The 25,428-nt window shown below is 65.0% G+C and overlaps 1 protein-coding gene across 1 annotated transcript; it reads left to right on the forward strand.

The window, feature by feature from the left end:
• On the forward strand, positions 1–25,112 carry ERBB3 (erb-b2 receptor tyrosine kinase 3). The gene is made up of 28 exons (XM_079332964.1): positions 1–206; positions 2,824–2,975; positions 4,043–4,229; positions 5,030–5,155; positions 5,704–5,769; positions 5,878–5,996; positions 7,406–7,547; positions 7,628–7,741; positions 7,819–7,939; positions 8,718–8,791; positions 8,869–8,959; positions 10,502–10,701; positions 11,323–11,455; positions 12,189–12,279; positions 12,357–12,511; positions 13,111–13,164; positions 14,118–14,259; positions 14,828–14,947; positions 15,523–15,621; positions 16,739–16,924; positions 18,780–18,935; positions 19,730–19,805; positions 20,608–20,754; positions 21,298–21,395; positions 22,055–22,219; positions 22,825–22,896; positions 23,381–23,645; positions 24,514–25,112. Exons 1-28 carry the CDS (start codon positions 113–115, stop codon positions 25,038–25,040), a joined length of 3,972 nt encoding a protein of 1,323 aa, XP_079189090.1. The 5' UTR covers positions 1–112; the 3' UTR covers positions 25,041–25,112.
• The last annotated feature ends 316 nt before the right edge of the window (positions 25,113–25,428 follow it).

The following is a 25,428-nucleotide window of genomic DNA, read 5'->3' on the forward strand; positions in this document are numbered from 1 at the left end:
AATCCCGGCGCTGCCCCGCCCGGCCCGGCCCGGCCCGGCCCCGCCCGCCCCGCGGCCCCGCGCCAGGTGCATTCCCGGGCACGCTCCGCTCCGCCGCTACCGGCGAGCCGCGATGGAGCCGCACCGGCACCGGGAGCGGCCCCGGGCGCTGCTGCTGCTGCTGCCGCTGCTGCTCCGCGCCCCCGCGCCCGGCTCCGCGCAGGCAGGTGAGCACCGGCACCGGTACCGGCGGAACCGGGGCTGCGCCGCGGGATCGGGCAAAGGGGAACCGGGAAGCACCGGAACGCGCGGAGGTCCCGGGAGGGGCGGCGACCGGGGGAGCGCTCGGGGGTCCCGGCGGTGCCGCCGTCCCGTTTCCGCCGGTACCGGACTCGCTGATCCAATCCCGGCAATTCCCGCCCGTGGGGGTGTCCCGGGCTCCCCCGGCGCTGTCCCGGAGGGGAACCCACGGTTCCGGGATCACCTGGACCGGCACCGAAACGGCCCCGGGACTGCGGCTCCGGCGGGGCTGGGGCTCGGTGCCGCTTCCCGGGCTTGGTGCCGGGTTCGGTGTCCCTTTCCGGGACTCGGTCCCGGGCTCGGTGGCCTCTCGGGGGTCGGTCCCACGCTCGGTGGTCATTCCCGGGGGTCAGTTCCGGGGCTCGGTGCCCCCTCCCCGGTTCGGTCCCGTTCTCGTTGCCCCCTCCCCGGCCCGGTCGCGCTCCCGGTTCCCCCTCCCGCGCTCGGCACCTGCGGCCCCGCAGCTGCCCGGGCTAATTTTAGGCTGCGGGGCCGGGTCCCGGCGATGCCTTTGGGATCCGGGCGCGACCCCCGAGGGGGACGGAGGGGGATCCTTCAGGGGGGACCCCCGGCGGGCTCCCGGCCCTGCCCGCGCCGCACCCCCGGCACCCCGGAAGGGCCGCGGCCGCCCGGGAGTTGTTTTTCAATCCCCAAAGGAAAAACACCGAGGGCTGGACGCGCAGGTGGGGCCGGCGTCACCCCAAAAACGCCGCCGGTGCCGGGGGGTACCTGGGGGGTGCCTGGGGTGGGGGTCGCACACGGGGGGACCCCTCGCTGTGTCCCCTCGCTCCATGTGCCACCGGCGACGCCTCGGGTGCCACCCACGGGCTGCGGGTCCCCCGGCGGGAGAGGGAGCACCGGGGGACATCGGGGGGCTCGGGGACACCTCGGGGGTCTCAGGGACACCTCGGGGGTCTCAGGGACAGCGAGGGGAGCAGCCCTAACTCTGCACCCCCAAATCCCCGTCTCTGAGAGCCCCCTTTGTTCGGGGCCGGGGCCCGGCGCACACAGCCCCCTTTGTGCCGGGGGCCGAGGGCAGGAGGTCGCTCCGAGCCCCTCCCGGTGCCCCCCCCCGGTTCCCCGGTGCTATTCCTGGCGGCGGGGGCCGCGGTGGCACGCGGCTGATAGCGGGGACGTGCCGGAGCTGCCAGCGGGGCCCCGCGCTGATAACGCCCGGTCCCGCCGCCGCCGCGGCGCCCGCGGAATGGGGGGGGACCCCCAGCATCGCCCCCCACCCACCCTCACCGCGGGCAGGTGCACCACCCAAAATTCCCCCGTGGGACTCTCGTTAATGATTCCCCGTTAATGATTTCCCGTTGGGAGCGGGTGGATGCTGCCCCCCAACACCCCGGGGGGGTTTCATGGGGGTCGCACACCCCTGTTCCGGCCCCCCCCCCCTCCTCCCCGTGCCGCTGCCATCGCAGCTGGGACCTTTTTTTAGCCCCTTCCCTGCTCAAATAGCCCGGCCGGGGCGGGGGGGCCCGGCCCGTGCGTGCCCCGAGCTCCGCCGCCGCCCCCGGAGGGTCCCGGTTCGCACAAAGCCGCCTTTGACCGCAAACCCCCCCCGCGCCGGGGCCTGAGTCACGTCTGCGGCTCTGGGGGGGCCCCGCACCCCTCGGTGCCCCCGGGGGTCCCGGTTTGGGGGGCTCAGCCCCCCCCCCTCAATCCCGCCCGCCACAATCGCGGCTTTGTGCGGTGCCAGGGGAGGGGGCCCCGCGCACAAAGCGGGTTCTGTGCGCCCACGGACAGAGCGGGGCGGGGGGGGACACCGAGCCCCGCGCCCCCGCGGGGACCCCGCGCCCCCGGAGCCGGGGGTGTCCCGGGCCCGGCCCTCGGGGCGGCGGCGGGGCCGAAGTCCGGGCGGGCGTGGCGGGGCGGGGGGGCCGAGCCCGAGGCGCCCGCCTTGCGCAAGGCTCGCCCGGCCGGTTCGGGCAGCGCGGCGTGGGGAGGGGACGGGACGGGACGGGACGGGGGAGGGCCCGGGGCGGGGACAGCGCTGGGGGCGGTGGGGAGCGGTGGGGACAGGGACATCGTGGTGGGACAGGGACATCGTGGAGAGGACAAGGACATTGTGGAGGGGACAGGGACACCATCAGGGGGACGCTTTGGAGAGGACAGGGATGTGTGTGGGGGACACCATGGAAGGGACAGGGACCCTGTGGGGGCATGGAGGGGACAGGGCCACTGAGGTGGGGACATGGTGGCCATGGTGGCCTTGGTGTCCCTGGTGGCTGTGGTGGCCGTGATGGCCCCGGTGGTTGTGATGGCGCTGGTGGCCCCGGTGGCTCTGGTGACCATGGTGGCTGTGGTGGCCCCAGTGGCCCTGGTGGTTGTGATGGCCCTGGTAGCCGTGGTGGCCATTGTGGCCCTGGTGGCCCCAGTGACTGAGATGGCACTGGTGGCCCCAGTAGCTATGATGGCTGTGATGGCCATGGTGACCATGATGGCCCTGGTGGCCGTGGTGGCCCCAATGGCTGTGATGGCCCCAGTGGCTGTGGTGGCCCTGGTGGCCCCGGTGGCCCCGCTGACCCTGGCTGCCCGCAGTGTGCGCGGGGACGCTGAACGGGCTGAGCGTGACCGGGGACGCGCAGCACCAGTACCAGACCCTGCACAAGATGTACAACAACTGCGAGATCGTCATGGGCAACCTGGAGATCGTCCTCATCGACCACAGCCAGGACCTCTCCTTCCTCCAGGTGACCCTGGGCCACACGGGGGGTGCCCACTGAGGGGGGGACGTGGCCAGCTCGGGGGGACAGGGACCACAGAGGGGACATTGCTGCAGTGAGCCAAGGGAGAACATGGCCAGTTAGGAGGGGACGTGGCCACCATGGGGACTGTGGCCATCAAAGGGAGGACATGGCCAGTTAGGAGGGGACGTGGCCACCATGGGGACTGTGGCCATCAAAGGGAGGACATGGCCAGTTAGGAGGGGACGTGGCCACCATGGGGACTGTGGCCATCAAAGGGAGGACATGGTCAGTTTGGAGGGGACGTGGCCACCATGGGTGCAGGACATAGTCATGGCCACCATGTGCAGGGTGTGGCCAGTTTGGAGGGGACAGAGAGCCCATGGAGAAGTTGGCTGTGGCTACCCAGGGGAGGCCATGGCCACCATGTGCTGGCCAGTTTGGAGGGGACATGGCCACCATGGGGACTGTGGCCATCAAAGGGAGAACATGGCCAGTTTGGAGGGGACATGGGGACCATGGCCAGCCAGTTTGGAGGTCATGTGGCCACTGTGGGGCGCTATGGCCATCAAGGGGAGGACACGACCAATTTGGAGGGGACATGGGGACTGTGGCCATCAGGGGGAGGACGTGGTCAATTTGGAGGTGACATGGGGACCATGGGTGCAAGACATGGCCAGTTTGGAGGTGATCTGGTCACCATGGGGACCATGGCCATCAAAGAGAGGACATGGCCAGTTTGGAGAGGACAGGGACTACATTAGGGGACATGGTCAGTTTGGAGGTGACCTGGCCACCATGGAGACCATGGCCATCAAAGAGAGGACATGGCCAGTTTGGAAGGGACAGGGACTACATAAGGGGACATGGTCAGTTTGGAGAGGACAGGGACTGTGGCCACCAGGTACAGGACATGGCCAGTTTGGAGAGGACAGGGACTACATTAGGGAACATGGCCAGTTTGGAGGTGACCTGGCCACCTCATCCCCGTGGCCGTGGCCAGCCCTGTGGCCGATTCAGAGGTGACCTGGCCACCCTGTCCCGGTGGCCGCCCCTGACCCTGCCTCCCGCAGACCATCCGCGAGGTGACCGGCTACATCCTGATCGCCATGAACGTGTTCGCGGCGCTGCCGCTGCAGAACCTGCGCGTCATCCGCGGCACGCAGTTCTACGAGGAGCGGTTCGCGCTCTTCGTGCTGCTCAACTACAACCCCAACAACACCCAGGCGCTGCGGCAGCTGCGGCTCAACCAGCTCACCGGTGCGACACGGGGACACGGGGACACGGGGGACACGGGGAACACGGAGACAGGGGGACACGGGGACACGGGGGACGTGGGGGGCGGCACGGGGACACGGAGGACACAGGGAGGGACACAGGAACAGCACGGGGGAGACAAGGGGACACGATGGGGAGGGGGGAGACACGGGGAGGACATGAAGGGGACAGGGGAGACGGGGACATGGGGGCACGGGGGGACATGGAGGGGATGGGGGAGACATGGGGGGACAGCGGGACACGGAGGGGACACGGGGGGGACACAGGGACAGCACGGGGGAGACAAGGGGACACGGGAGAGACACGGGGGGGACATGAGGGGGACACGGGGGTGACAGGAGACACGGGGACACGGGGACAGGGACAGCACGGGGGGACACGGGACATGGAGGACACGGGGACGGGGGGACACGGGGGCACGGGGGGACATGGAGGGGATGGGGGAGACACGGGGGGACAAGGGGAGACATGGGGGGACAGCGAGACACGGGGGGGACAGGGGACACGGGGGATGGGGACACGGGGGGACAGCACGGGTGGGGACACGGGGGGCAGGGACAACATGGGAGGTGGCACAGCACGTGTGGGAACACCGTGGGGAGGGGACAGCAAGAGAGGGACAGCGTGGGGAGCTGGGGACATCGTGTGGGGCTTGGGGACATGGTGGGGTGGGGACACCGCAGGGTGGGGACATGGGGGGGGTGGGGACATCATGGGGAGCTGGGGACGTCGCGGGCTGTCCCCCCGTGACCCCCCCGTGACCCCTGTCACCCGTGGCGCAGAGATCCTGGCGGGGGGGGTGTACATCGAGAAGAACGCGCAGCTCTGCCACGTGGACACGGTGGAGTGGAGGGACATCATGAGGGACACGCGGCTGGAGCCGCTCGTGAGGGACAACGGGCACGGCTGTGCGTGGGGACGGGAGGGGACAGGGGACAGGGATAGGGGACAGGGGACAGGGCTGTGCGTGGGGACGGGAGGGGACAGGGATGGGGACAGGGACAGGGACAGGGCTGTGTGTGGGGACAATGGGGGTGTAGGGTCACCCCAGGGTTTGAGGTAGCTTTGGGGTGAGTCCTGAGTTTTTGGGGTCGCTTCTGGGTTTGGGGTCACCCCTGGGTTTTGGGTGGCTGTAGGGTCACATTGGGGTCACTTTGGGGTGACCACTTAGTTTGAGGTGACCCCTGGGTTTAGGAGTGAACCCTGTTTTTGGGGTTCCATTGGGGTCGCTCCTGGGTTTGGGGTCACCCCTGGGTTTGGGGTCCCTCTGGGGTCACCCCTGGGTTTGGGATCACCCCTTGGTTTGGTGTCACTTTGGGGTTGACCTCTGAGTTTGAGCTGACCCCTGGGTTTAGGGTGTCACTGCTGTGTTTGGGGTCCCCCCTATTTTTGGGTTCTCTTTGGGCTCCCCCCCGTGTTTGGGGTCCCTCTGTGCTGACCCCCGTGCTGTCCCCAGGTGCCCCGTGCCACGAGAGCTGCGGCGGTCACTGCTGGGGGCCGGGCCCCGAGGACTGCCAGAAATGTGGGTACGGGGCTGGGGGTGGGGGTGGGGGTGGGCCGGACCCCCCCCCTGACCCCCAGTGACCCCGGTGACCCCCGGTGACCCCCGGTGACCCCCGTGTCCCCGCAGTGACCAAGACCATCTGCGCCCCGCAGTGCAACGGGCGCTGCTTCGGCCGCGCGCCCAACGAGTGCTGCCACGAGGAGTGCGCGGGCGGCTGCACGGGGCCCCTGCGCACGCACTGCTTCGTACGTGCTGTCTGTCCGTCTGTCCGTCTGTCTGTCTGTGTGTCTGTCTGTGTGTCTGTCTGTGTGTCCATCCCCTGCGCACGCACTGCTTCGTACGTGCCGTCTGTCCGTCTGTCTGTGTGTCTGTCTGTCTGTCCATCCCCTGCGCACGCACTGCTTCGTACGTGCCGTCTGTCCGTCTGTCTGTGTGTCTGTCCGTCTGTCCGTCTGTCTGTGTGTCTGTCTGTCCATCCCCTGCGCACGCACTGCTTCGTACGTGCTGTCTGTCCGTCTGTCCGTCTGTCTGTCTGTGTGTCCATCCCCTGCGCACGCACTGCTTCGTACGTGCCGTGTGTCCGTCTGTCCGTCTGTCTGTCTGTGTGTCTGTCTGTGTGTGTGTCTGTCCATCCCCTGTGCACGCACTGCTTCGTACATGCTGTCTGTCTGTCTGTCCATCCCCTGCGCACGCACTGCTTCGTACGTGCCGTGTGTCTGTCTGTCTGTCCGTCTGTCTGTCTGTGTGTCTGTCTGTCTGTCCATCCCCTGCGCACGCACTGCTTCGTACGTGCCGTGTGTCTGTCTGTCTGTCCGTCTGTCTGTCTGTGTGTCTGTCTGTCCATCCCCTGCGCACGCACTGCTTCGTACGTGCCGTGTGTCCGTCTGTCTGTGTGTCTGTCTGTGTGTCTGTCTGTCCATCCCCTGCGCACGCACTGCTTCGTACGTGCCGTGTGTCCGTCTGTCTGTGTGTCTGTCTGTGTGTCTGTCTGTCCATCCCCTGCGCACGCACTGCTTCGTACGTGCCGTGTGTCCGTCTGTCTGTCTGTCTGTGTGTCTGTCTGTCTGTCCATCCCCTGCGCACGCACTGCTTCGTACGTGCCGTGTGTCCGTCTGTCCGTCTGTCTGTCTGTGTGTCTGTTCATCCCCTGCGCACGCACTGCTTCGTACGTGCCGTGTGTCCGTTTGTCCGTCTGTCTGTCTGTCTGTGTGTCTGTGTGTCTGTCCATCCCCTGCGCACGCACTGCTTCGTATGTGCCGTCTGTCCGTCTGTCTGTCTGTCTGTGTGTCTGTCCATCCCCTGCGCACCCACTGCTTCATACGTGCTGCTGTCCGTCTGTCCGTCTGTCCATCCGTCCACCCCTGTGTTCACCTGTCCATGTGTCTGTGCGACTGTGCCCAACTGTCCACCCCTGTGTCCATCCATCTGTCCATCCACCCGTGTCCATCTGTCCATCTTTGTGTCCATCTGTCCATCCCATGCCCATCCCATGTCCGTCTGTCTGTCCCCAGGCCTGCCGCCACTTCAACGACAGCGGCTCGTGCGTCCCGCTGTGCCTATGGCTGTGTCCATCCCTGTGTCCATCTGTCCATCCCTGTGTCCATCCCTGCCCTGTGTCCATCTGTCCATCCCATGTCCGTCTGTCCGTCCCCAGGCCTGCCGCCACTTCAACGACAGCGGCTCGTGCGTCCCGCTGTGCCCGCAGCCGCTCATCTACAACAAGCTCACCTTCCAGCTGGAGCCCAACCCCGACACCAAGTACCAGTACGGGGGGGTCTGCGTGCGGGAGTGCCCCCGTGAGTCGGGATCTGGGGGGTTTTGGGGGTCCCTGGGAGGATTTTGGGGTCTCTCAGGTGACCCCGGGGGTGTCCCGCAGATAATTTCGTGGTGGATCAGAGCTCGTGCGTGCGCGCCTGCCCCAACGACAAGATGGAAGTGGAGAAGAACGGGCTGAAGATCTGCGAGCCCTGCGCGGGGCTGTGCCCCAAAGGTGCGGGCTGGGGGTGTCCTGGGGGGGCTGGGGGTGTCCTGGGACCCCCCACTGAACCCCCTGCCCACCCCCCACAGCCTGTGAGGGCACCGGAGCCGGCAGCAAATATCAGACCGTGGATTCCAGCAACATCGACACCTTTATCAACTGCACCAAGATCCTGGGCAACCTGGACTTCCTCATCACGGGCCTGGAGGGGTGAGGGGTGGGATTTGGGGGGTTCTGAGTGGGATTTGGGGGGGTTCAGTGGGGGTTTGGGGGGTTTAGAGGTGGGATTGGAGGGGTTCAGGGGGGATTCAGGGGGTTCAGGGCAACCTGGACTTCCTCATCACAGGCCTGGAGGGGTGAGGGGTGGGATTGGGGGGTTCTGGGTGGGATTTGGGGGGTTCAGAGGAGGTTTAGAAGGTTCAGGAATGGAATTTGGGGGATTCAGGGATGGAATTTGGGGGGTTCAGGGATGGGATTTGGGGGGTTCAGGTGTGGGATTTGGGGGGTTTAGTGGGGATTCAAAGTGGGATTTAGGGGGTTCAGAGGTGGGATTTGGGGGGTTCAGGGGTGGGATTTGAGAGGGTTCAGGGGGGGTTTGGAGGGTTCAGAAGTGGGATTTGGGGGATTCAGGGATGGAATTTGGGGGGTTCAGGGGTGGGATTTGGGGGTTTGCAGGGGTTTAGGGGGTTCAGGGATGGGATTTGGGGGGTTCAGAAGTGGGATTTGGGAGATTCAGGGATGGAATTTGGGGGGTTCAGGGGTGGGATTTGGGGGGTTTGGGGGAGTTTAGGGGGTTCAGGGATGGAATTTGGGGGGTTCAGGGGTGGGATTTGGGGGGTTTGGGGGGGTTTAGGGGGTTCAGGGATGGGATTTGGGGGGTTCAGGGATGGGAACTTGGAGGGTTCAGGGGTGAGATCTGGGAGAGCTCAGGGGGGGTTTGGGGGGTGCAGACCCCAGCCCAGCCCCTCTGACCTCTCTGGCCTCACAGGGACCCCTGGCGCAACATCTCGGCTCTGGACCCGGAGAAGCTGAACGTGTTCCGGACCGTGCGGGAGATCACGGGTGAGGAGCGGGGCTGGGGGTGCTGGGACCCCCCTGGAACCCCCCCGGGACGCGCTGAGCCCACGCTGTCCCCGCAGGGTACCTGAACATCCAGTCCTGGCCCAAGCACATGCACAACTTCAGCGTCTTCTCCAACCTGGAGACCATTGGGGGACGGAGCCTCTACAAGTGAGGAGCCCCCGGCGCGTGTCCCGGCCCCTCCCCGGCATCCCCGACCCCTGAATTCCCTGTTTTCCCCAATCCCTGAACTCCCCCGACGTCCCCGACCCCTGAATTCCCTGTTTTCCCCAATCCCTGAACTCCCCCGTTTCCCCTAATTCCTGAATTCCCCGTTTTCCCCAATTCCTGCCTCTCCCAACATCTCTGACCCCTGAATTCTGTTTTCCCCAATTCCCGAATTCCCTGTTTTCCCTAATTCTTCAACTCCCCGTTTTCTCCGACCCCTGAATTCCCCGTTTTTCCCAATTCCTGAATTCCCCGTTTTTCCCAATTCCTGAATTCCCTGTTTTCCCCAATTCCTGAATTCTCTGTTTTCCCTAATTCTGAACTCCCCGTTTTCCCCAATCCCTGAATTCCCCGTTTTCCCCAATTCCTGAATTCCCTGTTTTCCCGTATTCCTGCATCCCCCATTTCCCCCAATCCCTGAATTCCTTTTCCCCTGCTCCTTGAATTCCCTGTTTTCCCGAATTCCCTGTTTTTTCCAATCCCTGAATTATCTTTTCCCCAATTCCCGAATTCCCAGTTTTCCCCAATCCCCGCACTCCCCGGTCCCCGGATCCCTGCTCGTCCCGGCTCTCCCTGTCCCCTTGTCCTTTTCCCTGGATCCTCTCCCTCCCTCCCAGCTCCTCCCCCGGCTCCCGGAGCAGCTCCTGGAGTATCCGGGAGGGTCTCTTCCTCCTCGGGGCATCCCCCCGGTTCCCGGTTCATCCCTCGGCTCCCGGTTCATGTCCCGACTCCCGGAGCAGCTCCCAAATCATCCCTGCTGGTATCGGCGCATCCCCTCCACCCCTCCCGGATCATTTCCCGGAGCATCCCCGGTTCCAGGAGCAATTCCCCGGCTGCCGGAGCAGCTCCTGGAGCATCCCCTCACTCCCGGAGCATTTCCCAACTCCCGGAGCATTCCCTCACTCCCGGAGCATTTTCCAGCTCCCGGAGCATCCCCTCACTCCCGGAGCATTTCCCAGCTCCTAGAGCATTCCCCGATTCGCGGAGCATCTCCCGGTTCCAGGAGCAGCTCCGGGCTCCCGGAGCATTCCCTCACTCTGGGCTCATTCTCCGACTCCCGGAGCTCCCCCAGCTCCCAGAGCATCCCAATTCCCGGAGCATCCCCGATTCCCGGAGGATTTCCTGGCTTCCTGAGCACCCCCAGAGCATCCCCTCATTCCCAGAGCACCCCCGATTCCCGGAACAGCCCCCATTCCCGAAGCACCCCCGATTCCTGGAGCACCCCCTATTCCCGGAGGATTTCCTGGCTTCCTGAGCACCCCCAGAGCATCCCCCGATTCCCGGAGCACCCCCAATTCCCGGAGCACCCCCGATTCCCGGAGGATTTCTTTGCTTCCTGAGCACCCCCAGAGCACCCCTCAATTCCCAGAGCACCCTCAGCTCCTGGAGCACCCCTGGTTTCCCAGAGCATCCCAATTCCCGGAACATTCCCTGATTCCCGGAGCCCCCCCAGCTCCCCGAACTCGCCTTTCCCCCCGCCCGCAGCCGCGGTTTCTCGCTGCTGATCATGAAGAACGAGAACGTGACGTCGCTGGGGCTGCGCTCGCTGCGGGAGGTGAGCGCGGGCCGCGTGTACATCACGGAGAACCGGCGGCTCTGCTTCCTGCACACCGTGCACTGGGCGCGCCTCAGCCGCAGCCGCGCCGACCTCGACATCCGCAACAACCGGCCCCGCAGCAAGTGCCGTGCGTGCGCAGGGATGGGGAGGGGGCGCGGGACCCCCCCCCCAGACCCGGCATTGTGACCCCCGTCTGTCCCATGGGGAGGGGGACACGGGGACCCCCGGAGCTCACGCTGAGACCCTGTCCCTGCTGCAGGGAGGGGGAGTGCGACCACCCCCTCCGGGACCTGCTGGGCGCCCCCAGACCCCGCATTGTGACCCCCGTCTGTCCCATGGGGAGGGGGCACCGGGACCCCCAGACCCCGCATTAAAACTCCCCCTATCCTTCCCATGGGGAGGGGACACTGAGACCCCCAGATCCAGCACTGAGACCCCCCCATCCATCCCATGGGGAGAGGGAGTGGGATCCCCCGCGGGACCTCCTGGGCACCCCCAGACCTCACATTGAGACTCCCCATCTGTCCCTTGGGGAGGGGGACACCGTGACCCCCAGATTCTGCATTGAGACCCGAGAGTGACCCGAGCCCCCATTTGTCCCTCTGAGAGCTAGGGACCCCCCCAGCCCCACCCTGATCCCATGGGTGTGACCCCCCAGCCCCACCCTGATCCCATGGGGGTGACCCCCATCCCCACCCTGGTCCCATGGGTGACCCCCCAGCCCGCGGTGACCCCGCTGTCCCCGCAGAGCAAGAGGGGAAGGTTTGTGACCCGCTGTGCTCGGCCGAGGGCTGCTGGGGGCCGGGGCCCGGGCAGTGCCTGTCCTGCCGCTACTACAGCCGGAGGGGGGTCTGCGTGTCCACCTGCCGCTTCACCGAGGGGTCAGCGAGCACGGGGGGCACGGGGGGACAAAGGGGGTATGGGGGGCACGGGGGGCAAAGAGGGCAGGGGGACATGGGGGGCACAGCGGGCACGGGGGACACGGGGACATGGGGGGACAAAGAGGGTATGGGGGGCACGGGGGGCACAGCGGGCACGGGGGACACGGGGACATGGGGGGGACACGGGGGGTGTGGAGCCCACCTGGGTGGGCACTGGGATGGGGTCGTGGGGTGGGAGATCAGCCCCAGGGTGGGCAGGGGGAGTGGGGTGGGCGGGGGGAGGGGTCCCAGGGTGTGATGGACTCTGAAAGAGGGACCCCAGGGTGGGGTGGACACTGTCAGGGTGACCCCAGGGTGGGGTGGACACTTTTGGGACCCCCAGGGTGACCCCAGGGTGGGGTGGACACTCTCAGGGTGACCCCGGGGTGGAGATGGACACTTTTGGGACCCCAGGGTGACCCCAAACTATCAGGGTGCCCCCCAGCTGCCCCCAGCCCCGCTGCCCACCCCCCCCCCGGCCATGTCGCGATCCCGGTGTCCCCCCCGGCCATGTCGCGATCCCGGTGTCCCCCTCGGCCATGTCGCGATCCCGGTGTCTCCCCCGGCCATATCGCAATCCCGGTGTCCCCCTCGGCCATATCGCGATCCCGGTGTCTCCCCCCCGGCCATGTCGCAATCCCGGTGTCCCCCCCGGCCATATCGCGATCCCGGTGTCCCCCCCCGCCGCCCGCAGGGACCCTCGCGAGTTCTCTCAGGACGGGGAATGCTCCGAGTGCCACCCGGAGTGCGAGCGCATCGACGGCGGCGCCACCTGCAACGGCTCGGTACGGCCCCCCCGCGCTGTCCCCGCTGTCCCCGCGCTGTCCCCAGCCCTGTCACACCCCCCCGGTCCCCCCCCCAGGGCGCCGACACCTGCACGCGCTGCGCTCACTATCGCGACGGGCCGCACTGCGTGGAGCGATGTCCCGACGGGGTCCTGGGCGAGCGCGGCCCCATCTACAAATACCCGGACGGGAGCCGCGAGTGCCGCCCCTGCCACGAGAACTGCACCCGGGGGTGCGCGGGGGGCGGGGGATGGGTGGGGGGGTCCTAAAATCTCTTTGGGGAGCAGGGTAGGGGTCCTAAGGAGTCACTAAGGAGAGGGTGGGGGTCTTGGAGCATCGTTAAGGGCAGGGTGGGGGTCCTAAAATTTATTTGGGGAGGAGGATGGGGGTCCTGGGACATCACTGAGGGCAGGGAGGAGGGGTCCCGGGCAGGTTGGGGGTCCCAAAACCTCTTTGGAGAGTAAGGTGGTGGTCCTGAGGCATCATTTGGGACAGGGTGGGGGTCCTGAGGCATCATTTGGGACAGGGTGGGGGGCTCAGGACCCCACTGGGAGAAGGGTTGAGGTTCCCAGGACCCCAGAGAGGGAAGGGTGGGGGTCCCAAAATGTCTTTAGGGAGAAGGGTGGGGGTCCTGAGGCATCGTTTGGGGCAGGGTGAGGGTGCCAGGGCATCACTGGGGGCATTTTGGGGTCTGGGGACCCCACGGGGGGCATGTTGAGGGGTCTGAGACATCATTTAGAGCAGGTTGGGGGTCTGGAGACCCTGCGGGACACAAGTTGGGGTCTCTGCTGGGGGTCCCTCCCCCGCTGACCCCCGTGTCCCTCCCCACAGCTGTGTGGGGCCGCTGCTGCGGGACTGCCTGGGCGACCCCCTGCCCGTGTCCAGGTACCGCGGGGACAGGGACATCCTGGGGGGTGTGGGGACATCCTGGGGGGTTTGGGGACATCCCAGGGGGTGCGGGGACATCCAGGGAGGTGTGGGGACATCCCGGGAGGTGTGGGGACATCCCGAGGGGCTACAGGGACTCTGAGGGGCTACGGGGACCCTAACCCTGTGCCCGTCCTTGTCCCCATCCCCATCCCTATCCCTGTCCCGTTCCCGTCCCCGTCCTGTCCTGTCCTGTCCCATCCCCATTTTCATCCTGTTCCCATCCCGGTCCGGTCCCGTTTCTGTCCCTGTCTCCATCCACGTTCCCATTCCTGTTTCCATCCTGTCCCTGTCCACATCCCCATCCTCTTCTCTTTCTCGTCCCCATCCCGTTCCTGTCCCATCCCGTTCCCATCCCGGTCCCGTTTCCATCCCTGTCCCGTTCCCGCCCCCATGCCTACCCCCTTCCTGTCCCGTTCACGTTCCCGCCCCCATTCCCATCCCATTCCCATCCCCATTCCCATCCGGTTTCCATCCCTGTCCCGTTCCCGTTCCCATCCCATTCCTACCTGCGTTGCGGTTCCTATCCCATTCCCATCCCGTCCCCGTTCCCGTTCCCGCCCCCGTTCCCGCCTCCGTTCCCGTTCCCATCCCGTTCCCATCCCATTCCTATCCCATTTCCGCCCCCGTTCCCGTTCCCGCCCCTGTTCCCGTTCCTATCCCGTTCCCGTTCCTGTTCCCGTTCCCATGCCATCCCTATCCCGTTCCCATTCCCATTCCCGCCCCCGTTCACGTTCCCATCCCGTTCCTGTTCCCGTTCCCATCCCATTCCTATCCCGTTCCCGTTCCTATCCCGTTCCCGTTCCTATCCCATCCCTATCCCGTTCCCATTCCTATCCCGTTCCCGTTCCCATCCCATTCCTATCCCGTTCCCATTCCTATCCCGTTCCCGGTCCCGTTCCCGTTCCCAGGCGCGCCCCGACGCTGATCGCGGTCATGGTGGTCGGGGCCGTTTTCCTCTCGTGCTCTCTGGTGCTGCTGGCGCTGCTCTACTGGCGCGGCAAGAAGATCCAGAAGAAACGCGCCATGCGGCGCTACCTGGAGCGGGGCGAGGTCAGCGCCGGGAACCGGGAGAGGAACCGGGATGGACCGGGAGGAACGGGAGAAACCGGGAGGGGAAGCGGGAGGGACTAGGAGGGACCGGGAGGGGAAGCGGGTGGGACCGGGAGGGACTGGGAGGAACCGGGAACGGCCCCGGGATGGCGGGAGGGGCAGGGGGCGGGGGCCAGCCCGGTCCTGTGTCCCGCCGCGCTGGAGCTGTGTCCGGCCCTGGCCAGCCCCCTCCCCGCCCCTCTGCATCTCTGCTTCCATCCCAGTCACTTTCCATTGTTGTCCTGCTGTGCTGCTGTCCCTGTCCCCTTTTCCTGTTCCTGTCCCTGCTCCCGTTCCGTCCCTGTCCCTACCCCTGCCCATGTCCCTGTTCCTTTCTCTTTCACTGTCCCCGTTCCTGTTTCCGTTCCCTTTCCTGTCCTTGTCTCCATCCTGCTCCATTCCTGTGCCCATTCCTGTCCCCATCCCTATTCCTGTTCCCATCCTGCTGCATCCCCATCTGTTCTGTCCCCATCCCTTTCCCTGTCCCCATCCCTGTCCCCATTCCCGTCCCTGTCCCGTGTCCCCCCAGAGCCTGGAGCCGCTGGATCCCAGTGAAAAAGCCAACAAGGTCCTGGCCCGGATCTTCAAGGAGTCGGAGCTGAAGCGTCTCAAGGTGCTGGGCTCTGGGGTCTTCGGCACCGTGCACAAGGTGGGCTTTGGGCTTTGGGGAGAGGCTGAGGGGCCATCCCAAATCCCATCCCAAACCCCATTCCATTCATCCCGCTGATCCCATCCCAAATCCCACCCCGAACCCCATCCCATTGATCCCATTGATCCCATCCCAAACCCCATCCCATTGATCCCATTGATCCCATCCCAAACCTCATCCCAAATCCTATCCCATTGATCCCATTTATCCCATCCCAATCCCATCCCAAATCCCATTGATCCCATCCCAAATTCCATTAATCCAATCCTATTGATCCCAACCCAAATCTCATCCCATTAAACCCACTGATCCCATCCCAAATCTCATCCCAAACCCCATTCCAAGTCCCATCCCGTTGATCCCATTGATCCCATTGATCCCATTGATCCCATTGATCCCATTGATCCCATCTCAAATCTCATTCCATTGATCTCATTGATCCCACCCCATTGATCCTGTCCCATTGATTCCATCTCAGTGATTCCAACCCAGTGATCCCATCCCATCCTTTCCCATCCCCAACCCATTGATCCCATCGATCCCACTGATCCCATCCATCCCATAAATCCCCGCAGGGTATCTGGATCCCGGACGGGGATTCCATCAAGATCCCGGTGAGCATCAAGGTGATCCAGGACTGGAGCGGGCAGCAATCCTTCCACGCCGTCACCGACGTGAGTGCTGGGGGATCTGGGGGAATTTTGGGGTTCCCTTTGGGCTGGGGGGGAGTTTGAGGGAATTCTGGGGGTGCTCCAGGGGACCCTGTGGGGCCAGGGGCTGGGTTTTGGGGGGCTCTGGGGAGTTCTGGGGTCCCCCCAGGGCCAGGAAAGGGCTGGGGGTGCCCTGGGGTGCTCTGGGGGTCCCCTCTGGGTTTTGTGGAGGGGTTCCAGAGGTCCCCCCGGGGTTTGGGGGGCTCCAGGGGTGCTCTGAGTGTCCCCCTGGGTCTGGGGGTGGGTTTGGGGGTGTTGTGGGTCTCCCCCTGAACCCCCGGGTGCTCCAGGTGTCCCCCTGGATCTGGGGGTGCTCTGGGGATCCTCAGGGTGTCCCTTTGGATCCAGGGGTGGGTTTAGGGGTGCTCTGGGTCTCCCCATGGATCCTGGGGTGCTCCACGTGTGTCCCCCTGGATCCCAGGGGTGGGTTTGGGGGTGCTGTGGGTCTCCCCCTGACCCCCCGGGTGCTCCAGGTGTCCCCCTGGGTCTGGGGGTGGGTTTGGGGGTGGGTTTGGGGGTGGGTTTGGGGGTGCTGTGGGTTTCCCCCCGAATCTCGGAGATGCTCCGGGGTTGCTCTGGGGGTTCTCCGTGTGTCTCCCCCTGGATCCCGCGGGTGCTCCAGGTGTCCCCCTGGGTCTGGGGGTGGGTTTGGGGACGCTCCGTGTGTCCCCCCGACCCCGCGGGCACTCTGGGGTTGCTCTGGGGGGCTCTCCGCGTGTCTCCCCTGGATCCCGGGGGCGCTCCGGGTGTGTCCCCTTGGGTCTGGGTGTGGGTTTGGGGGCTCTCCATGTGTCCCCCCGAACCCGGGGGCTCTCCGTGTGTGTTCCCCCGAACCCGTGGTTGCTCTGGGAATGCTCCGGGGGCGCTCCATGTGTCTCCCCCCGAACCCGGGGACACTCCCCGTGCCCCCCCGAGTTCTGACCGTGGCCCCCCAGGGTTCTGACCGTGGCCCCCGGGTTCTGACCGTGCCCCCCGAGTTCTGACCGTGGCCCCCCAGGGTTCTGACCGTGCCCCCCCGGGTTCTGACCGTGCCCCCCGAGTTCTGACCGTGGCCCCCCGGGTTCTGACCGTGCCCCCCCAGCACATGCTGGCCATCGGCAGCCTGGATCACTCGTACATCGTGCGGCTGCTGGGGATCTGCCCGGGCCCGCAGCTGCAGCTGGTGACGCAGCTGCTGCCGCTGGGCTCGCTGCTCGAGTACGTGCGCAAGAACCGCGGCTCCATCAGCCCGCAGCTGCTGCTCAACTGGTGCGTGCAGGTGGCCAAGGTCAGTGCGGGCCCGCGGGGCGAGCTCGGCGAGGAGAACGCGGGGGAGGCGCGGGGAGGGGTTTGGGAAGTGTCCTGTTGGTGTCTGGCTCAGTCCTAAAAACGAGGAGTCGGATACAGTGAAGGGTTTTGGGGAGTTACCTGTTGGTGTCTTGTTCTAGTCCTAAAAACGGGGGGGAAGGCACGGGGAGGGGTGGGGGGAGTTACTGGGGGTGTCAGGCTCAGTCGTAAAAATGGGGAGTCAGATACAGTGAAGGGTTTTTGGGAGTTACCTGTTGGTGTCTGGCTCAGTCCTAAAAACGGGGAGTCGGATACAGTGAAGGGTTTTGGGGAGTTACTGTTGATGTGTTTCTCTGGTCCTAAAAATTTGGAATCATACATGAGGAAGGGTTTTGGGGAGTTACCTGCTGGTGTCTTGTTCTAGTCCTAAAAATGGGGAGTCGGATACAGTGAAGGGTTTTGGGGAGTTACCTGCTGGTGTCTTGTTCTAGTTCTAAAAATGGGGAGTTAGACAGAGTGAAGGGTTTTGGGGAGTTACCTGTTGGTGTATTGCTCAGTCCTAAAAATTGGGAATCAGACACAGTTAAGGGACTTTCTCTGGTCCTAAAACTTTGGAATCACACACGAGGAAGGGTTTTGGGGAGTTACCTGCTGGTGTCTTGTTTTAGTTCTAAAAATGGGTAGTTAGACAGAGTGAAGGGTTTTGGGGAGTTACCTGTTGGTGTCTTGTTCTAGTCCTAAAAATGGGGAGACGGGCACGGGGAGGGGTTGGGGGAGTTACTGCTGGTGTCTTGTTCTGGTCCTAAAAATTTGGAATCCGACACAATTAAGGGTTTTGGGGAGTTACTGCTGGTGTCTGGCTCAGTCCTAAAAATTGGGAATCAGACACAATTAATTTCTCTGTTCCTAAAACCTGGGAGTCAAACACAGTGAAGGGCTTTGGGGAGTTACCTGTTGGTGTATTGCTCAGTCCTAAAAATTGGGAATCAGACACAGTTAAGGGACTTTCTCTGGTCCTAAAATTTTGGAATTAAACATGAGGAAGGGTTTTGAGGAGTTACCTGCTGGTGTCTTGTTCTAGTCCTAAAATGGGGAGTTAGACAGAGTGAAGGGTTTTGGGGAGTTTCCTGTTGATGTGTTTCTCTGATCCTAAAAATTTGGAATCAGACACGAGGAAGGGTTTTGAGGAGTTACTGCTGGTGCCTTTCTCAGTCCTAAAAATTGGGAATCAGACACAGGGAAGGATTTTTGGGAGTTACCTGTGAGTGCCTTTCTCGATCCTAAAAATTGGGAGTCAGACATGGGGAAGAGTTTTGGGGGAGTGTCCTGCTTTGTTCTTGCCCTGGTCCTAAAAACTGAGAATCAGACACAGTGAAGGGTTTTGGGGAGTGTCCTGTTGGTGTCTTGCTCAGTCCTAAAAATTGGGAATCAGACACAGTTAAGGGACTTTCTCAGGTCCTAAAATCTGGGAATCAGACATGGGGAGGGGTTTTGAGGAGTTACCTGCTGGTGTCTGGCTCAGTCCTAAAAATTGAGAGTTAGATACAGTGAAGGGTTTTGGGAGAGTTTCCTGTTGATGTGTTTCTCTGGTCCTAAAAATTGGGAATCAGACACAATTAAGGGACTTTCCCTGGTTCTAAAAATTGGGAGTCAGACACAGTGAAGGGTTTTGGGGTGTTTCCTTCTGCTCCATTTCTGCTGGATCCCATTTTTTTCAGGGGATGTACTACCTGAATCCATATAATATACACATAATAAATATACAAAATAAACAAGAAATACAGAAAAGATCAAAATAAATAAATAACAAATACAGAAAAGACCAAAACCCACCTTCAGATCCCCAATTTTTTTAGGGGATGTATTATCTGGAGGAGCACCGGATGGTGCACAGGAACCTGGCTGCCAGGAATGTTCTGCTCAAGTCTCCCAGCCAGGTGCAGGTGGCTGATTTTGGAATCGCTGACCTGCTCTACCCTGATGACAAAAAGTATTTCTACAACGAGGTCAAGGTGGGGGCATCCCCTAAATGCCACCTGTATCACCTGCTCTGCATCCTTGGGACACCCCAAATCCCATCCCAAGTGTCCCCAGAGCTCAGGGGTGTCCCATCCCCTCTGTGTCACCCACCCTGACCCCCCAAATCCCTTCCCCAGTGTCCCCAGAGCTCAGGGATGTCTCCACCCCCACTGTGTCACCCACCCTGCACCCCTGGGACCCCACAAATGTCACCTGTCTTGCACCACTGAGACCCCCCAAATCCCATCCCCAGTGTCTCCAGACCTCAGGGGGGTCCCCATCCCCTCTGTGTCACCCACCCTGACCCCCCAAATCCCTTCCCCAGTGTCCCCAGAGCTCAGGGGTGTCCCCATCCCCTCTGTGTCACCCACTCTGACCCCCCAAATCCCTTCCCCAGTGTTCCCAGAGCTCAGGGGTGTCCCCATCCCCTCTGTGTCACCCACTCTGACCCCCCAAATCCCTTCCCCAGTGTTCCCAGAGCTCAGGGGTGTCCCCATCCCCTCTGTGTCACCCACTCTGCACCCCTGGGACCCCACAAATGTCACCTGTTTTGTGCCCCTGGGACCCCCCAAATCCCACCCCTATGTCCCCATCATCCAGGGATGTCCCATTCCCTCCGTGTCCCCCACCCTGACTCCCCAAATCCCTCTCCCCGAATCCCACCCCCTCTATTCTCCCCATCCTTCACCCCCCCGTGTCCCCTCCCCGCCGTGTCCCCGCCGTGTCCCCGTGTCCCCTCCCCCCCCGTGTCCCCTCCCCCCGTGTCCCACCGCCCCATTTCCCGCAGACCCCCATCAAGTGGATGGCGCTGGAGAGCATCCACTTCGGCAAGTACACGCACCAGAGCGACGTCTGGAGCTACGGTGAGCTCAGCCCCGTGTCCCCGCTGTCCCCCCGTGTCCCCCTTGTCCCTCCCGGTGTCTCTCGGTGTCCCTCCGTGTGCACCCGGTGTCCCCCAGTGTCTCCCGGTGTCGCCTGTATCCCCCCCCGTTTCCCCCCCGGTTTCTCCCGTGTCCCCCGCGGTGTCTCTCGATGTCCCTCAGTGTCCCCCGGTGTCCCCTCTGTCCTCCCCGGTGTCCCACGGTGTTCCACTTGCCTCCCCCGGTGTCCCCCGGTGTTCCCTTTGCCCCCCCCCGGTGTCCCCTGGTGTCCCTCGGTGTCTCCTGGTGTCCCCTAGTGTCCCTCTGGTGTCCAGCGGTGTCCCCCTTGTCCCTCCCGGTGTCCCCCGTGTCCCCCTTTTCCCTCCCGGTGTCTCTCGGTGTCCCTTCGTGTCCCCCTTGTCCCTCCTGTGCCCCTCCGGTGTCCCTCGGTGTCCCCCTTGTCCCCCCGCGATGTCCCTCGGTGTCTCTCGATGTCCCTCGGTGTCCCTCCCGGTGTCCCTTGGTGTCCCCCGGTGTCCCCCTTGTCCCTCCCGGTGTCTCTCGGTGTCCCTCCATGTGCACCCGGTGTCCCTCCATGTGCACCCGGTGTCCCCCAGTGTCTCCCGGTGTCTCCCGGTGTCCCCCGTGTCCCTCCATGTCTCCCGGTGTCCCCCCATGTCCCCGCTGGTGTCCTCTGGTGTCTCTCGGTGTCTCCTGGTGTCTCCCCCGGTGTCCCCCCGTGTCCCCCCGTGTCCCCCGTGTCCCCGCGCTGTCCCGGTGTCCCGGTGTCACGCTGTGTCCCCAGGGGTGACGCTGTGGGAGATGATGACGTTCGGGGCCGAGCCCTACGCGGGGATCCGCCTGGCCGAGGTGCCCGATCTGCTGGAGAAGGGCGAGCGCCTCTCGCAGCCGCACATCTGCACCATCGACGTCTACATGGTGATGGTCAAATGTGAGTGGGGGGCGGCCCCAGGGCTGGGCGGGGTCCTGCTGCTGTCCCCAGAACTGTCCCCAGGGCTGGGCGGGGTCCCCAGAGCTGTCCCCACCCTGGACGGGGTCCTGCTGCTGTCCCCAGAACTGTCCCCAGGGCTGGGCGGGGTCCCCAGAGCTGTCCCCACCCTGGACGGGGTCCTGCTGCTGTCCCCAGAGCTGTCCCCAGGGCTGGGCGGGGTCCTGCTGCTGTCCCCAGGGATGTCCCCAGAGCGGGATGGGGTCCCCAGAGCTGTCCCCATTCCCAGGAGGGTCCCATTCCTGTCCCCATCCCTGTGGCATGTTCCTGCTGCTGTCCCCACCCCCAGGCAGGGTCCTGCCCGCGTCCCTGTCCTCGGGGCCAGCTCCTGTCCCTGTCCCCATCCCTGTCCCCATCCTTGTCCCCATTCCCATGGGAGCTCCAGCTCCTTCCCTGTCCCCAGGGGCGGTCCTGGCCGTGTCCCCAATCCCGGGGCCGTGTCCCTGCCGTGTCCCCACCCCCTGACCGTGTCCCCCGTCCCCCCAGGCTGGATGATCGATGAGAACATCCGCCCCACCTTCAAGGAGCTCGCCAACGAGTTCACCCGCATGGCGCGGGACCCGCCGCGCTACCTGGTCATCAAGGTGAGCCCCCAAATCCTCCTGAACCCCCCCAGACCCCCCTGAACCCTCACAGACCCTCCTGAGCTACCTGGTCATCAAGGTGAGCCCCCAAATCCTCCTGAACGCCCTCACAAAGCCCCCAAATCCTCCTGAACCCCCCCAGACTCCCCTGAACTCTCCCAGACCCCCCTGAGCTACCTGGTCATCAAGGTAGGCCCCCATCCTCCTGAACCCCCCCCCAGACCCCCCTGGTGATCAAGGTAGGCCCCCCAAACCCCAAGACCCCCCCCCCCCCAGACCTCCCTAACTACCTGGTCATCAAGATGAGCCCCCCAGAGACCCATAGACCCCCCCAAACCTGACCCAGGACCCCCCTGGTGATCGAGGCGAGCCCCCCCCAGATCCCTCAAACACCCCAGACCCCCCCCAAACCCCCTAATCCTGACCCGGGACCCCCCACACCTGGTGGTCAAGGTGAGGCCCTCCAGAGAACCCCAAACCCCCCCAGAGACCCCTAAACCCCCCAAACCTGACCCAGGATCCCCCTGGTGATCGAGGTGAGCTCCTCCAGAGCCCCCCAGACACCCCCAGACCCCCCAAACCCCCCTTCCCATACCTGGTGATCAAGGTGAGCCCCCCCAAACCCCGAGCCCCCCAATCCTGACCCGCCCCCTCCCCAGCAGGAGAGCGGGGCCGCGCCCCCCGCCGAGCCCCCCACCCTCAGTGACAAAGAGCTGGACGAGGTGGAGACGCTGGAGCTGGAGGAGGAGGAGGAGGAGCTGGAGCTGCCCTTCGGCCTCTCGCCGGGGCTGTACCCGCAGCGCCCGAGGGGCAGCTGCGCCCGGGTGAGACCCCCGGGGGCTGGGGGGGCTCGGGGGGCTCGGGGGACTCGGGGGGCTCGGGGGACTCAGGGGGCTCGGTGGGCTCGGGGAACTCGGGGGGCTGGGGGGCTCGGGGGGCTTGGGGGACTCAGGGGGCTGGGGGGTGACAGGGGGCTCGGGGGGCTCGGGGAACTCAGGGGGCTGGGGCGCTCAGGGGGGCTCGGGGGACTCAGGGGGCTGGGGGGCGACAGGGGGCTCGGGGGGCTCGGGGAACTCAGGGGGCTGGGGGGCGACAGGGGGCTCGGGGGGCTCAGGGGGCTGGGGGGCGACAGGGGGCTCAGGGGGCTCAGGGGGGCTCGGGGGGCTCAGGGGGCTCGGGGGGGCTTTGGGAGGGTTTAGGGGGCTCAGGGGGCTGGGAGGGTCCCCGCGGTGTCAGCCCCGTGTCCCCGTTATATCCCCGCGGTGTCCCCGTGGTGTCCCCACGGTGTCCCCGTGGTGTCCTCGCGGTGCCAGCCCTCTGTCCCCGTGTCCCCGTTATGTCCCCGCGTGCCAGCCCTCTGTCACCGTGTTCCTGTGGTGTCCCCGCGGTGTCCCCGCGGTGCCAGCCCCGTGTCCCCGTGTCCCCGCAGAGCCCCAGCCTGCTGAGCGCCCCCGCCGGGTACATCCCCATGAACCAGCCGGGCCTGGGCTGCCCCCGACAGGTACCGAGGCTCGGGGGGCTCGGGGGGCTTGGGGGGGGCTCTGGGGGGCCACCATGGGGTGCCAGAGTGGGGACACAAAGGGGTGACAGGGGTGGCCGTGAAGGGTGGCAGGAAGGGGGGAGGGGTCTGCAGGGGTCCCTCGGGGTGGGGGTGGTCCCAGGAGGGGGGAGGTGGCAGGGTTGGGATCACCCCCGACCCCCAGTGTCCCTCGAGATGGGGTCCCAGGGCAGGTTTGGGGTCCCGGGACAGGTTTGGGGTCCCAGAGCAGATTTGGGCTGTCCCCCTCATCCCTGCTGTCCCCAGGCTGGGGGGTCCTGGGGCAAATTTGGGGTCCGAGGTAGGTTTGGGGTCCCAGGCAGGTTTGGGGTCCCAGGACAGATTTGGGGTCCCCCCCGACCCCCACTCTCCCCAGCCCGGGAGGTCCCAGGCAGGTTTGGGGTCCCAGGCAGGTTTGGGGTGCCCCCCTGACCCCCGCTCTCCCCAGCCCGGGGGGTCGCGGCCCCCGCGGCGCAGCCGGCAGGAGTCCCTGGGCCGGACGGTGTCTGAGTCATCCGAGGGTCGCGGCACCGCCTCGGAGCTGGAGCTGGGTGAGGGGGGGTCGCTGGGCGGGAGCCTCTGCCGCAGCCTCCGCTCGCGGGGGGACAGCGCCTACCTGTCCCAGCGCGAGAGCTTCCCGCCCCCGCCCCCCAGCTCCGAGGGCAGCGAGGAGGACCCCAACGGCTACGTGACCCCCAACTGCGCCCTCCGAGGTGGGGGGGGGGGGTCCTGTGCCATTGAATCGAGTCTGCGGGCTCCCCACATCCGTGGGGGTCTTGGGCGTTCTGTCCCACTGGATTGGGTCTGGGGGCTTCCTGTCCTTGGGGGGTCTTGGAGAGGGGGAGCTCTGTTCTGCTGGATTTGGTCTGGGGGCTCCCCACATCCTTTGAGGTCTTGGGGAGGGGGGGATCCTGTCCTATTGAATCGAGTCTGGGGGCTTCCCCCGTCCGTTGGGGTATTGGGGGGGGGGGGGGTCCTGTCTCTTTGGATGGGGTCTGTTGGCTCCCCCTATCTTTGGGGGTCTTGGGGAGGGGGGTCCTGTTGTATTGAATCGAGTCTGGGGGCTCCCCATATCCATGGGGGTCTTGGGGAGGGGGCGTTCTGTCCCACTGGATTTGGTCTGGGGGCTTCCTGTCCTCGGGGGGTCTTGGGGGGGGGTCTCTGTTCTGCTGGATTGGGTCTGGGGGCTCCCTCCATCCTTTGGGGTCTTGGGGAAGGGGGTCCCATCCCATTGAATTGGGTTTTGGGGCTCCCCCCGTCCTTGGGGGTCTTGGGGAGGGGGGTTCTGTCCCGCTGGATTGGGTTTGGGTGCTCCCCCCCATTTATGGGGGTCCTTGGGGGGGGGGGGGTCCCATCTCGCAGGGTTTGGGGTTGGGGTCTCCTGCGGCTCTAGCTGCTCCATCCCGTTTTTGGGGTGGGGGTCTCATCCTTCGGGGTTTGGGGTCTCCGTGATTCTGGGGGGTCCAGGCTTTGGGTGGGTGGGGGGCGATCATTTAGAATTTCGGGCTGGGCTGAGCCCCCACCCTTCAAACCGAGGGTCGGGGGGGCTCTGGCCGGTGCGTGACGCCCCCTCCCCTGCAGACACAGACCCCGCGGGGCCGGACGAGGAGGAGGAGGAGTACGAGTACATGAACCGGCGGGCGGGGGGCGCCCCCCGAGCCCCCCAACCCCGGCCAGCCTCGCTGGAAGAGCTGGGCTACGAATACATGGAGGTGGGCTCCGAACCGGGGGGACCCCAAACCCGAGGTGGGGGGGGGACAACGCCAGGTGACGACGCCGAGGATGATGAAGGAGAGGACGAAGAAGAAGATTACGAATACATGAACAAACAACCGCGGCTCAGCCGCTCGCTGGGCACCGAGGGACCCCCCAGGCACCACGGCTACACCGATATGAGGGCGGGGGACCCCCCCGCGACCCCCCGAGAGGAGGAGCAGGGTTACGAGGAGATGGAGGCGGTGCTGAGGCCGCGCTGCCCCGGCTGCCGCAGCCCCCCCGCCCCCGGCATGAAGCCCCTGCGGAGTTTGGAAGCCTCGGACTGCGCCTTCGATAATCCCGATTATTGGCACAGCCGCCTCTTCGCCAAGGCCGATGCTCAGCGGACGTAGGGGGACCCCCCCCCCTCACCCACCTTAGGACCCCCCCTCAAATCGGGGGGTTCGTGTTGATATGAAGGATCCCCCCCCCGCGCTCGTGGGGGATGAGCTGCAGCGGGGTTAGGGAGGGGATTTGGGGGTCTCAGCTCTTTTGGGGGATTTTGTGCCCTCCCCCCCATTTTTTTTGGGTTGTGGGGAGAAGAGTCTGAGCATGCCGAGGTGGGGAGGGGGCGGTGGAGACCCCCTGGATCTCCCCTGGATCCCCCTGCATCCCCTTCCCATCGTTTCTTTCCCCCAATCACTGAAGGTGCTCCCCAAATCCCTGGGGGGGTCTGGGGTCTCTGGGGGTCCAGGGGTCCCCGCCCAGAGCAACAGACGAGGTGAGACGGGATTTCTGAAG

The sequence above is a fragment of the Erithacus rubecula genome (assembly GCF_903797595.1).
Source record: "Erithacus rubecula genome assembly, contig: scaffold_653_arrow_ctg1, whole genome shotgun sequence".
In the NCBI taxonomy this organism is placed as follows: Eukaryota; Metazoa; Chordata; class Aves; order Passeriformes; family Muscicapidae; genus Erithacus; species Erithacus rubecula.